This window comes from Chlorocebus sabaeus, chromosome 23 (genome assembly GCF_047675955.1).
Source record: "Chlorocebus sabaeus isolate Y175 chromosome 23, mChlSab1.0.hap1, whole genome shotgun sequence".
NCBI classification, from domain to species: domain Eukaryota; kingdom Metazoa; phylum Chordata; class Mammalia; order Primates; family Cercopithecidae; genus Chlorocebus; species Chlorocebus sabaeus.
The window spans coordinates 5,930,064-5,943,655 of NC_132926.1; the positions used below are offsets into that span (position 1 = coordinate 5,930,064).

The 13,592-nt window shown below is 43.7% G+C and overlaps 2 protein-coding genes across 7 annotated transcripts in view; one reads left to right on the plus strand and one right to left on the minus strand.

The window, feature by feature from the left end:
- The window catches only part of SIMC1 (SUMO interacting motifs containing 1), a 92,205-nt gene extending 83,948 nt beyond the window's left edge, over window positions 1-8,257 (minus strand). The window contains exon 1 of one of the 2 annotated variants that reach the window (XM_008015359.3): window positions 8,022-8,257. In XM_008015359.3, coding sequence (XP_008013550.2) covers window positions 8,022-8,150 — 129 coding nt within the window. In that variant the 5' untranslated portion in view covers window positions 8,151-8,257. The remainder of the gene's footprint in view (window positions 1-8,021) is intronic. The other variant, XM_008015361.3, reaches the window with a different exon arrangement.
- Window positions 6,276-13,592, plus strand: part of LOC140709950 (uncharacterized) — a 97,764-nt gene continuing 90,447 nt past the window's right edge. For 3 of the 5 annotated variants that reach the window (XM_073010510.1, XM_073010506.1, XM_073010507.1), the window contains exon 1: window positions 8,349-8,546. The gene's annotated coding sequence lies outside the window, so the exon portion shown is untranslated. Of the gene's footprint in view, window positions 6,380-8,348; window positions 8,625-13,592 lie in introns of those variants that run through there. The other 2 variants (XM_073010509.1, XM_073010508.1) reach the window with 2 other exon arrangements.

The window sequence follows — 13,592 nt, forward strand, 5'->3', positions numbered from 1 at the left end:
GAAGCTGGAAACCATCATTTTCAGTAAACTAACACAGGAACAGAAAACCAAACACTGCATGTTCTTGCTCATAAGTGGGAGGCGAACAATGAGAACACATGGACACAGGGAGGGGAACATCACATACCGCGGCCTGTTGTGGGGTGGGGGGCTAGGGGAGGGATAGCATTAGGAGAAATACCTAATGTAGATGATGGGTTGATGGGTGCAGCAAACCACCATGGCACGTGTATACCTATGTAACAAACCTGCACGCTCTGCACATATATCCCAGAACTTAAAAGTATAATAATAAAAAATAAAAAATTAGCTAGGCATGGTGGCGCTTGCCTGTAATCCCAGCTACTCGGGAGGCTGAGTGGGAAAATCACTTGAACCCGGGAGGCGGAGGTTGCAGTGAGCCGAGATCACTTTGCCTGGGTGGCAGAGTGAGATCTCAAAAAAAGCAAAAAACAAAAAAACAAACAAAAAAAAACCCCAAAACACACACAAAAACCTGAACTATTATACAAGCTGATTGGTGATGTTTTTGGGAAAACATCTAGATCAAATGAGGGAAATGTGAGTTGTCAGTATCAAAATGGAGACACTTGTGTTACAAAAGGAAAGAAAGAAAGAAAAACCTTGAAAAACAGAGCTAGGGAAGGCCATGAAGGGAAATTATGCACAAATGCCTGATAAGAAGTACCACAAAAGGCTCTGCAAAAAACACAACCTTGCAGAAAAAAATACTTCCATGAGGATGTCTGCCCAGCAACTGCCTGCCTGACCTTGGACTGGAGCCACCCTTGTTATTAATCCTTGTAGATAAGGATAATTATTTCTAAACAATTATGTAATCCTCCTCATTTTTTCCTTTAAAAGCTTTTGCCTTCGTTTACCTCCCTGAATACATACATAGTTTATTATGGCTCACATACTCCTGTTGCAATGCCATTCCTGAATAAATATAACTTTCTTTTTAGAGAGTCGCCGTCTGTTACTTAGATTGACATAAGCATGACAACTAAGAAATCATAAAGAAAAGGAGTGGTAGAATTGACTATATAAAAATGCAAAACTTCTGTAATTAAACAAAAACAAAATCAAAAGTTGAAAGAAAATCGTAACATGTATGACAGGAGGCTATATTAGTTTCCTAGTAAAAATTACCAGAAACTAGGTGGATTTAAGCAACAGAAATCTATCCTCTTGCAGTTCTGGAGGCTAAAGGTCTGAAATCAAGGTGTCGATAGAGCCATGTTCTCTTGAAGGCCCCAGGGAAGAATCTGTCTCACGCCTTTTTCTTAGCTCCTGACGTCACCAGCAGTCCTCGGTGTTCCTTGGCTTGCAGCTGCATAACTTCAGTTTCTGCTTCCACTGTCACACGGCATTCTTCCCGTGTCTTCACGTGTTCTTCTCGTAAGGACAGCAGTCATGTAGGGTTAAGGGTTCACCCTACTTGGCACGACCTCATCTTCACTGATTATATCTGCCAATGACCCTGTTTCTAAATAAGGTCATTATCTGAGGTAGTGGGGGATTAGAACTTCAGCACATCTTCTTGGGAGATACAATTCCACCAACACCAGTCTTTAATACATGAGTAGATTTTACAAATGAGTAAGAAATGTTGGCCGGGTGCGGTGGCTCACGCCTGTAATCCCAGCACTTTGGGAGGCCGAGGTGGGTGGATCACTTGAGGTCAGGAGTTTGAGACCAGCCTGACCAACATAGTAAAACCCCGTCTCTACTAAAAATACAGAATTAGCTGGGTATGGTGGTGCATGCCTGTAATTCCAGCTACTTGGGAGGCTGAGGCAGGAGAATCGCTTGAGCCACGGAGGTGGAGGTTGCAGTGAGTTAAAATCACGCCATTGCACTCCAGCCTGGGCAACAAGAGTAAAACTCCGTCTCAAAAAAAAAAAAAAAAAAAAGAAACGTTAAAACACCCCAACAGAAAAACGGGCAAAGGACAACATAGGGAATTTGCACACACACCCTATGTGTTTCCAATAAACATAAGTAAGATGTCTGGCTCTATTATACGTGAGCACACTCCCTTATCTCCAACCTCACTAGCTGCTCTTCCTCCCTTGGGCTATGCACTATGTTACCTTGGGCTAGGTCCTGGATGCTCGTCCTCTTGTTGCCTCAACCTAGATAATTTTATCCAGGCCAATGACTTTACTATAACCTATGTGCTAATAAGACTAAATTTGTGTCTCTAGTCAGGACTTTTCTTTTGAGCTCTAAACTCAGTACAAATGTTATACTTGGCATCTCCAGTTGGCTATTCCACAGGCATCATAAGTTTTATACCTTCAAAACAGAACTCTTGAATCTTTCCTCTAACCCTGTTCCTCCCAAGTCTGTTTCATTTCAATGCATGACACCAACATGCATTCAGTTGCTTCAGAACTCAGGGTATCCTTCTTAATTCCTTCCTTTCCCCCTGTTACCCACATCCAAGTTATCAGGACCTGTTGATTTTATTCACTATATATCTACATCCCTCCACTCTCCCAGTCTGTACCACCACCACTCCAGTCCAAGCTACAATTATTTCTGACCTGGACTACTACAGCCAACCTTCTAACTGATCTCCCTAATTTCACTCTTCCCCTCTTACAGTTGGGCGACTACCGACTACACTTCTGGTTTGTTTGTGACAGTTCCAGTTTTCACCTGTTGCTTGACATCCTGGTCCAGTTAGCATCCCTTTTCATTTGCAAAAGTTTCCCATTTGGATGATAAATTATATGGTCTCCCTACCTTACCATATATTTTCTTTTCACAGTAGCTAAAGTCATCTCTAAAAAATGTGAATCAAGGCTGGATGCGGTGGTTCACGCCTGTAATCCCAGCACTCTGGGAGGCCGAGGTGGGTGGATCATGAGGTCACGAGATCTAGACTATCCTGGCCAACATGGTGAAATTCCATCTCTACTAAAATACAAAAAGTAGTCAAGCGTGGTGGCGCGCTTGTAGTCCCGGCTACTCAGGAGGCTGAGGCGGGGGAAATCGCTTGAATCTGGGAAGTGGAGGTTACAGTGAGCCGCTCCATTGCACTCCAGCCTGGGCAACGCAACAGAGCAAGACTCTGTCTCAAAAAAAAAAAAAAAAAGTAAATGAAATCATGTCACTGTTCTGCTTAAACCTTCAAAGATTTCTTACTGTATTACAATAAAATCCAAATTCCTTATTGTGGTCTCCAAAGCCCTGTAACCTAACCTACCTACTTCTCATCTCTTCTGACTCTGTCCATCAGTCGTTACATTCCAGCCTCACTGGCTTTCCATTCTTCCAGTAAGTCATTCCTTACTGGAACACTCATTCCTGCCTCCAAGCCTTTGCTTTTGCTGTTTCCTTTGACAATGCCTTATTCGTCTAGATCTTATAGCTAATTTGTTGTCATTTTAGTCTCATATCAAATATTAACTCTTCAGAGAGGCCTTCTCTGAAAACACAATCAAATGTTCCCAATCCCACCAAAGTTACTCTCTATTATATTGTTCTCTTATTTGTTAGTTTGTTTACTGCCTATCTTTCCACAGCAGAATGTAGTTCCATTATCATCTTGTTCACCTCTGGTCCCCAGGGTTACAGCATAGGCTCAATAAATACTTATTGAATAAATGAATCACAATCGATGAAAAAAATTAAAAATAATGATATCTCATGGAATCTGGCTATCAAACAGCAAAGATTAAAAGAACAAAAATACCTTATTTTTTTTCCTAACACTCTCTATTATCACCTGACATTACATTTATGGAGTTGTTTACTATTTGTCTCTCCTCAGTAAAATGAAATCTCCATGAGGGCAGGGACTTGGTTTTCACAGATGTATTCCCAGCACCTCTAAGAGTGCCTGGTATATAATAAGTGTTCAACAAATATTTATGGAATAACTTAACAATACCTAGGGGTGACTAGGAAGCAGAAAAAGGGATATGATTGGCCATATACCACTGGTAAGAATATTAATGCACAATTTCTGTAGGAAATTTGGCAATACAGTTGACTCCTGAACAATACAGGTTTGAACTGCATGGGTCCACTTACAAGAGAGTTTTTTTCAAGAAATATATTGGAAAATTTTTTAGATTTCTAACAATTTGAAAAACTCACAGGTGAACTCGATAGCCTATAAAAATGGAAAAAAACTAAGCAAAAGATATGTCCTGAATGCCTAAAATACATGTAGATACTAGCCTATTCTATCCATTTACTACCATAAAATCAACACAAATCTATTATAGAAAGTTAAACTTTATCAAAATTTATGCACACAATCACTTACTGACCATACATGGTGACATTTGCAGTTGACAGAAATGTAAAGATGCAATATTAAATCACAATTGCATATCTTTTTTGTTTTCTTAATGTGTATCACACCTGCATAAAATTAACCATAGAATACACTGTACTACTGTGATAATACTGTACTACTACCACAGACATCTCCTGCTGCTGTGGTGGTGAGCTCAAGTGTGGTGAGTATCCACTTAAAATGCCATGTGACACTAATCAATTTCTGCATTACTTTCCACTAAACTGTATATTACAGTAAAAAGTGTTCTCTCCTGGGTTTTTTTTTTTTCCCACTTTTTTTTTTTTTTTTTTTAAATCATGTGTAGGGTAATATCATAAACCTTGAATAACACCATGAAAGCCATACAAAATGCTACTAGTGATGCTGGATGTGCTCCCAGGAAGCAAAGAAAAGTCATGACATCATAAGGAAAATTGAATTGCTTGAGATGCACCATAGATAGAGGTCTGCAGCTGTAGTTGTCCACTATTTCAGACAGATGATTTATCTTGGAAACAGACGATGTAAACTTATGGTATTGACAAATACAGTATAGTACTGTAAATGTATTTTATCTTCCTTATGATCTTAACATTTTTCTCTCGCTTACTTTATCATAAGAGTACATATAACATACAAAACATGAGTTAACTGACTGCTTATGTTATTGGTAAGGCTTCCAGTCAACAGTAGGCTACTGGTAGTTAAGCTTTCCAGGAGTCAAATATTATATGTAAATTTTCAACTGCACTGGGGGTTATCAACCCTAACCCCCATGTTATTCAAGGGTTAGCTACATATATCAAAAGTACACCTTTTGACTCAGCAATCTAACTTCTAAGAGGAACTTAATAAACAAATGAACAAGAGTATAAAGATTATGAAGGAATTTTTCACTGGGTTCTTAGAGAAAATTTAGAAACGAAGGCATAATATCCATTAAGAGGAGGTCATAAAAACATGTATGGGGAGGACACATAAGTATGTATGTATTCACATGTGCATTCACAAGTAAACATTTGCATAGACATACATCAAAATGTTAACATTGGTTATCTTTGGACGGTGAGATTACGGGCAATTTTAATTTTCTTCTTTATACATTTATAAAAATTGTATAATTAGTTCAACAAAATTAACTATCTAAAAATGTTCCGCTTTTATAAGTAAAAAACCAAAAAACCCCAAACTAAAAAGCCACAATAAACACAGAAACACACCTCATCAACTAAGTGAAGACTAAAGCCCGGGTTAAGAATAAAGAGTTCAGAAATGTCAACTTCATTATGAGATATGGCTTTCTTAAGTTCAAGCAAGTTACTTTCCCTTAGTCAATATTTATTTAAAAAAAAAAAAAAAAAAGAAAGATGTGAAAGTTGCTTCTTTTATCTCATTGCCTGTGAAGCTCAAGAGGGACAGGCCTGGGCTTAGAAACAACACAAAAAGTGGCAAAAGCTATCATTTATATGAGACCCTTTCCTTGCATCTGTCTCATTAAAAATTTAAAAGCATCCTGCTAGGTAGGCATTAATGTTCTCAGGCTCAAAAGCTGAGAGCTGACAGAACTTTCCAAAACTCAAATAGTTGAGTTTGAGTTATGCTATGTTGGAGATATTGATTCAGAAGTCTCTCTGACCTCAGAGCCGTCAGGAAAAGCTACAGAAAAAAGGGCACTTTTAGACTTTATAACCTTGTAAGTCTCTCAATGCCTCTGATCTTTTATATGGTTATCATACCACCCTTATCTAACTTGCAAAAAAGATAAAACAAGAATAAGCTTGGAACTTTTAGAGAGCTGGAATAAGTATCTGGAGAAGCATGATTTAAATTGGGTACTGCTCTCTGGAACTTGCCCTTCATTTCGATTCAACTCAAAGGCTCCAGATCAAAATGCTTGCTTGAGTGGTCACAAGGGAGGGGAACAGTGAGAGAGCACACCCATGTACATGTGTGAAAGACCACAAAAGACCTGGATAACGATGGCATCCGACCACTGAAGAGAGAAGCTGGACCAGAACGAGGGAAAATGGACAACACTTGGGAGGAAAGGAAGCAAGTGAGAAGGACAAAGTTAAACAGGTACTGAGAGAAGGGGCTATAGGAATGAGGAACTAGGAGGAAAGCAGTATTTTTTCCTTTCACCTTTTTTCTCTCTCTACTCTTCTCCTTGATGATCTCAGTCACTATTACACCTTCAATACTCCTTTCTGTTTGCATGATTGCCAAATATCTCCACTCTTGCCTTTTCTCCAACCACTGAGCTGGCCACATCCATCTACATTTCCTATTAGCACTGTAAATCCAACAGGTCCCACCTGAATTCAGCATCTCCTTCATCCCAAGCCTCCTGCTACTTTTATATGCACTTCTCTTATACTTGTCAAACATCCATCTAACCCATTCTCTCCCCCCATACTCTTTCAATCGTTCCTTCATCCAACAAATATTTATTGTGCATCATTATGTCTGCTACATTCAGCGACAGCCCTAGATATATCCATTCACTCATGAAGTCGGGTCATTTCTATCTTGGAAGTCTCTTCTGACTACTTCATGAGCTGCCTAACTCAACTCAATTTGTTACTAAGACGTACTGAGAATCCCTCTTGCTTGAAAAATAATATATATTAACTAGTTTTGTATGCTATTCATTCTATAGTGATCGTCTAGCACTTGGCACTGTACCTCGGGCACAGAAGGGGTTCCCAATGGAGGTTTAGGGACTGTAAACTAGCTGGAAAGGGAACAGGGGCAGCAGAAGCTAGGAAACGTCTTGAAGGAGTATTTGCATAGGAAGCATGGTAAACTGTATGATCTATACACATAACATCAGCTTGATAATCCTTGTGTTTCCGGGGGATGGCTCTGGGAGGCTGGAGAGATCGCTGGAAGCCTTCTGAGAGAAAAGCTCCACCTCCCACCCCTTGAGAAGGTCCTCAGTAACCACCTGATGAATGTATCACCTTATGAGGGGACCATGGATGTTGTGTTCGCCGTTGTAGCCCCAGCCCCTGCAACATCGGTCCATAGTAGGGATTCAATCAAATCTATGCAGGATTCTCCAAAGGCATATAATTCACCACCTCATGAATGATAAAAATGAAAGGGTTCTGGGGGAAGCAGAAATAGTGCGCGAGGTTTCCTTCCCTGTTCCTTCAGGGCTTGGTACGGGGTAATTGCTTGCTGAGGAAATAAATCGCCCTTCTGCACAACTTCAAAATCGGGCCCCGCGCTTTGCAGTCAGGCCCTGGAGCGCGGCCACCATCTGGCCCAGGCCCGCGCTTCCCTCCCTCCCAGCCTGGGCTCCTGTTACCTCCCTGCACACATCTGTGCCCACCACAGGCCCAACAATTACGGGCTCCCGCTTTCCTGCCTCAGCCAGGGCCAGTACACTCGAGCCCCCACGTCCCGCCGAGGCTCTGAGGACGCCCGCGGCCCCGGCCTGAGACCCCGGCCCCTGCAGCAGGCGCGCCAGGAGCTCGTCCATGTGCTCGGCCGCTTTCCAGCCGCAGTCCTCTCGGGCTTCAGCGTTGAGCCCGGGAGGCCCGGCCGCCCCTGTCCCTGCCCCGGCCCGCCGCGCTCCCCGGGGCCCGAGAGGCCCGGAAGGAGGCAAGGCGGGAAGTGGCTGCAGCTGTGAGGAGCAGTGGGGTGGGAAGGGGGCCGCGGGCCCAGCAGAGGGTTGCGAAGACGCGCACCCCCAGACGAGGCGACGCTCACTCACCACGGTCCGGCGGGGCAGCGCGCTGGGGGTCCGCGACAGGGCCCGGCGCAGCCTCCGCGACCGGCCCGGGCGGGCGCCCCCGGAGCTCTCGGAGCCGCTGTCGTCGGAGATCACGATGAAGTCCTCCATGGCTGCGGGCCCCGACCGAGCCAGCGCGCGGGCGGCCGGCGACCCAGGCAGCGGCGGCGGCGGCGACTTCGGTTCCTGCTTCTGAGGCGGCGGCGGCAGCGACAACCCGGGCCATCACCACGCTGGCCCCGCCCCGAGCCCCGCCCCACCCCGCCCCGCCGGGCCGCCAAGCCCCGCCCACCGGCGGCGGGCGGCTGGGGTCAGGGCCGGGGTCGCTGTGCTTCGCGGCGGCGCGGGTCCTTCCTTCCCCAGGAGAGAGAGAGAAAAAAAAGAAAAATGGAGTGGCAGCTGGCTTCGGCCGGTGTTGGGGGCAGGCGTACGAGACCCCGAGGCCGCGGGGACTTCCCCACCTGCTTCCAACTGACGTGAGGCGCGCCCAGCCCCAACCTAGCCCAGGTGTGAAGCTCCTCCCGGACCGAGAGGGCCTTGACTGAGGGGGCAGGGAGAGGGGTCCTGGCCCCCGAGTGACCGAGGGTAGGTGACCTGGCTTCTGGCCGAGCTAGGGGAGAGAGACCCCACTTTTTGGTGCAGATGCGCGAGTGTATCTGTAGGATAAATGCCTGAAAGGGGACTTACTGGTGCAAATGCCATGTTTTTGTAGTTTTGATAAATGATGCCAAATTATCCTCCTGAATTGTACCAGTTTTGCGGTTTCACCAACAATATGTGTCTCTCAGGAGTTTAAACTGAGATTTAGAGCAGGGGTGTCCCATCTTTTGGCTTCCCCGGGAAGAATTGCCTTGGGCCATACATAAAATACACTAATGACAGCTGATGACCTAAAGGAAAAGGGTTGCGGCGGGGGGGAATCTCATAATGTTTTAATGGGCCGCTTGCGTCTCAGGCAGGGGGTTAAACAAGCTTGGCGTAGACAGTTGTTCAGTTGGTATCAGGATCAGGAGCTGAAAAGGTGCACAAAAGAAGCCATGAAGCAGCGGAGGCCACGAATAATTAGACGTTGTGAATAGCAGAAGTTATAAAGGTGAAAAAGGTTGTCACCAGAGGAGGAATCGGTGGGTAGTTGGCTGGTTGTAGGGCAGGACCATTAAAATCAAGATAGGACCTATTGGTACACTAAATGTGGGGTATTGACAAAATTCTGCCGCTCAGGCTCCAACAATTTTGCAAAATATGTTAACAGATCCAAAGAATATAATGTGTTTAATAGGAGGGGGATTTGTTCCCAAAGGAATGGTTATCAGGTCTCTCTAAACACTGTCTAATGCAGTGGTTTTCACACTTTAGTGAGCATCAGAATCACCCAGAGTGTTTGTTAAAACAGATTGCGGCCAGGTGCGGTGGCTCACGCCTGTAATCTCAGCACTCTGGGAGGCCGAGGTGGGTGGATAACTTGAGGTCAGGAGTTCGAGACCAGCCTGGCCCACCTCATCTCTACTAAAAATACAAAAATTAGCTAGGCATAGTGGCAGACACCTGTAATCCCAGCTACTTGGGAAGCTGAGGCAGGAGAATTGCTTGAACCCTGGAGGCGGAGGTGGCAGTGAGCTAAGATCGCGCCATTGCACTCCAACCTGGGGGACACAGCGAGACTTCATCTCAAAAACAAAAACAAAGCAGCAAAACACAGAGCGCTGGGTTGCTGGTATGGTTTGGATCTGTGTCCCTGCGCAAGTCTCATGTTGAATTGTAAGCTCCAATATTAGAGGTGGGGTCTGGTGGGAGGTGATGGGATCATGGGGGTGGTTTCTTATGAATGGTTTAGTACCATCCCTTTGGTACTGTCCTTGTGATAATGAGTTCTCTTGAGATCTGGTTGTTTAAAAGTGTGTGGGACCTCCCATCTCGCTCCTTTCCCCATGTTACCTCCACTCCCTCTTTGCCTTCCGCCTTGATAGTAAGCTTTCTGAGACCTCCCCAGAAGCAGATGCTACTGTGCTTCCTGTACTGCTTGCAGAACCGTGAGCCAATTAAACCCCTTTTCTTTATAAATTACTCAGTCTCAGGTATTTCTTTATAGCAATTCGAGAATGAACTAACAATCACACATCAGATTTTCTGATTGAGAAAACAGTTTTGGTGGTGGGGCCCTGAAATTTGCATTTCTAACAAGTGCCCAGGTGATGTTGATGCTGCTAGTCTGGGGACCACACTGTGAGAACCACTGGTCTGGTGGACAGGGAGTTTATGCCCAGCAGATTTCAGACATTCTGGTCCAATGGGTGAAGCCACCCTTATGAAAGGATTCATTAAGTTGTCTTCATCTAGAGCTATTAAACATTTAGGGTGGTGCTCTCTCACACCTGTAATCCCAGCACTTTGGGAGGCCGAGTTGGGAGAATAGCTTGAGGCCAGGAGTTTGAGACTAGTCTGCGTAATATAGCAAGATCCTATCTCTACAAAAATAAAAACAAATTAGCCAGGTGTGGTGGCGCATGCCTGTAGTCCTAGCTACTCAGGCAGCTGAGGCAGGAGGATCCCTTGAGCCCAGGAGGTGGAGGCTGCAGTGAGCTATGGTAGTGCCACTGCACTCCAGTCAGGGCAATAGGGTGAGACCCTGTCTCAATAAAACAAAATGAAACAAAATACACAACCATTTAGTTTGTTTAACTACCTGCTTGCTGAAACACTGTCTTCTCTAAGTTTCTGTGATGCTGTACTTCTCTCACCACTTTTTTTTAAGTCTCCTTAGCTGACTCCTATTTCCCTACTCACTCCTTAAACTCTTGATGTCCCTTAGAGTCCTGACATCGGCCACCTTTACACACTGGACCTCTTCCCTATACAATCTCAACTATTCCCTGGCTTCAGTGATTGGTTTTATGCCAATGGCTGCCATGCGTTTATCTCAGCCCAGCCCTCTCCTTAAAACTCCAGTTTATGCATCCAAACATCTGCTGAAGTTCGTAGGCCTCTCAGGTTGAATATGTCTAAAGCCAAACTCACCCTCACGCTCCCCACACCCACACAAAAGCCTGCTTTCTGTCTGTGTTCCCTGTCTTATGGTGATGGCTCCAGCAGCCAGCGATTGCTGAAGGGAAAAACCTGAGCACTGCACTTGATTTCTCCCCTTTCCTCAACAAGTCCTGTCTGTTTTACCTCCTACACACCTCCTGCATCCCTCTACTACTTTTTTTTTATTTTTATTTTTTGAGATGGAGTCTTACTTTGTCACCCAGGCTGGAGTGCAGTGGTGGGATCTCGGCTCACTGCAAGCTCCACCTCCTGGGTTCACGCCATTCTCCTGCCTCAGCCTCCCGAGTAGCTGGGACTACAGGCGCCCGCCACTACGCACGGCTAATTTTTTCATATTTTTAGCAGTTAAGGAGGTATCGCTAGTTGGTTAATGAAGAAAAAAAAAGTTTCGTTGCTTTTAAAATAATTTTTAATGAAAAATTTATACATGAAAAAATGTGTGAAGATGCAATTCAAAAACCACATTGAGATCCTACTTTATACCCATTTAGGATGGCTATTTTTTTAAAAAACAGAAAACAAATTTGCTCAAGGGTATGGAGAAATTGGAACCACTGTGTGTTGCTGGTAGGAATGTAAAATGGAGAAGCAGCTGTGAAAAATAGTTTGGCAGTTTCTCAAAAGTTAGACATAGAATTACCATATGATTCAACAATTCTACTCCTAGATATTTGCCCAGAAAAACTGAAAACGGGGACTCAAACAGGTACTTGTCTGCAAATCTTCACAGCAGCATTATTTGTAATAGCCAAAAGGTAGAAACAAGTATTCCTCAGTAGATGAATGGATTAGTTTTGGGGTGGGGGGAGGGGGGAGGGATAGCATTAGGAGATATACCTAATGTAAATGACGAGTTAATGGGTGCAGCACACCAACATGGCACATGTATACCTATGTAACAAACCTGCACGTTGTGCACATGTACCCTAGACTATAAACTATCATAAAAACAAACAAACAAATAGCAAAATAGGCAGAAAGTAATCATAAAGTCTGGATTTGCTCTATGACACTGGAATTGCTTTTAAAAAAAGTGGTATATACATATAATAGAATAATATATTCAGCCATAAAAAGGAATTAAATTCTGGTAACATGCCACAACATGGATGAACCTTGAGAATATTATGCTAAGTGAAATAAGCCAGATACAAAAGGACAAATATACAATTCCATTTACATGAAGTACCTAGAATAGGCAAATTCACAGAGACAGGTAATGGAATAATGATTTTCAGGGGTTGGGGATGGGGAGGATGGGGGGTTTTTGTTGAATGGGGAGAATGGGGAGTTCTTGTTGAATGGGTATTGAGTTTCTGCTTGGGATGACAAAGAGTTCTGGAAATGGGTGGTGGTGATGGTTGCACAGCTTTGTGAATGAACTAATGCCACTGAATTGTACACTTAAAATGGTTATAATGGTAAATGTTGTGTTATATCTGTTTTACCAAAATAGAATGCACTATGTGCATAGTTTTCTTTCATAAATTTTAAAAGCATTATAGACAAGGCTAAAGGCCCCTTTTGCTGCCTCCCCCATCCAGATTCCCAGTTTCCCTTTTTTAGTGCTATTATGTTTATTCCTCTAGAGCTGCTTCTGTGTATTTACCTGAATTCATGTGTACTTACTAAAATTACATACATTTTTAGCTTTATGCAATAACATATCTGCTCTGGTATTGAGATTTTTTTTTTTTTGAGATGGAGTCTCACTCTGTCACCCAGGCTGCAGTGCAGTGGCATGATCTTGGCTCACCACAACCTCCTCCTCCCGGGTTCAAGTGATTCTCCCGCCTCAGCCTCCCGAGTAGCTGGAAGTAGCCGGGCATACACGCCACCATGCCTGGCTAACTTTTGTATTTTTTTTCTTTAGTAGAGATGGGGTTTCACTATGTTGACCAGTCTGTTCTTGAACTGCTGACCTCGTGATCCACCTGCCTTGGCCTCCCAAAGTGCTGGGATTACAGGCGTGAGCCACTGCACCCGGCCTGCTGTAGAGATTTGAAACTGTCATTTGTGGTAAAAACACTCTAAATACAAAGCTTCCTGCCTTATTAATGGGTATTTTTTTTTTTTTTTTTTTTTTTTTTTTTTTTTTTTTTTTGGTGGTGGTTATTTATCTGTAAAAGATTTTTTCTTTTTTCTATTTTTCGTTACATGGCAGGGTCAGTGCCTGCAGACCCGCTTTTGTTTATGCTAAAGCCAGCTAGCTCAAGTTTCTCCCTGCTCTAGGGAACATTCTGTGCCTTCTGCTGGATTCCAGGTCTGATCTTCCAGTTTCAGAGCACTCTTAGCTTTTCCACTGGATTGCTTCAGCAGGCGGCCTCTCAGTTTACATAACTTTATTTAAATCATTTTCTTATCCTTTCTCCCTGCTTCCTTCCCATCTTCAAATTTGCTGTGATATCAGGTCTTTGTAAAAATTTTGTTTCATTCCCTGTGTTCAAAGATGATACATCCTCATTTGAGAAAATTAAAGCAATTGAGAATGGTTACGAAGCAGAATGT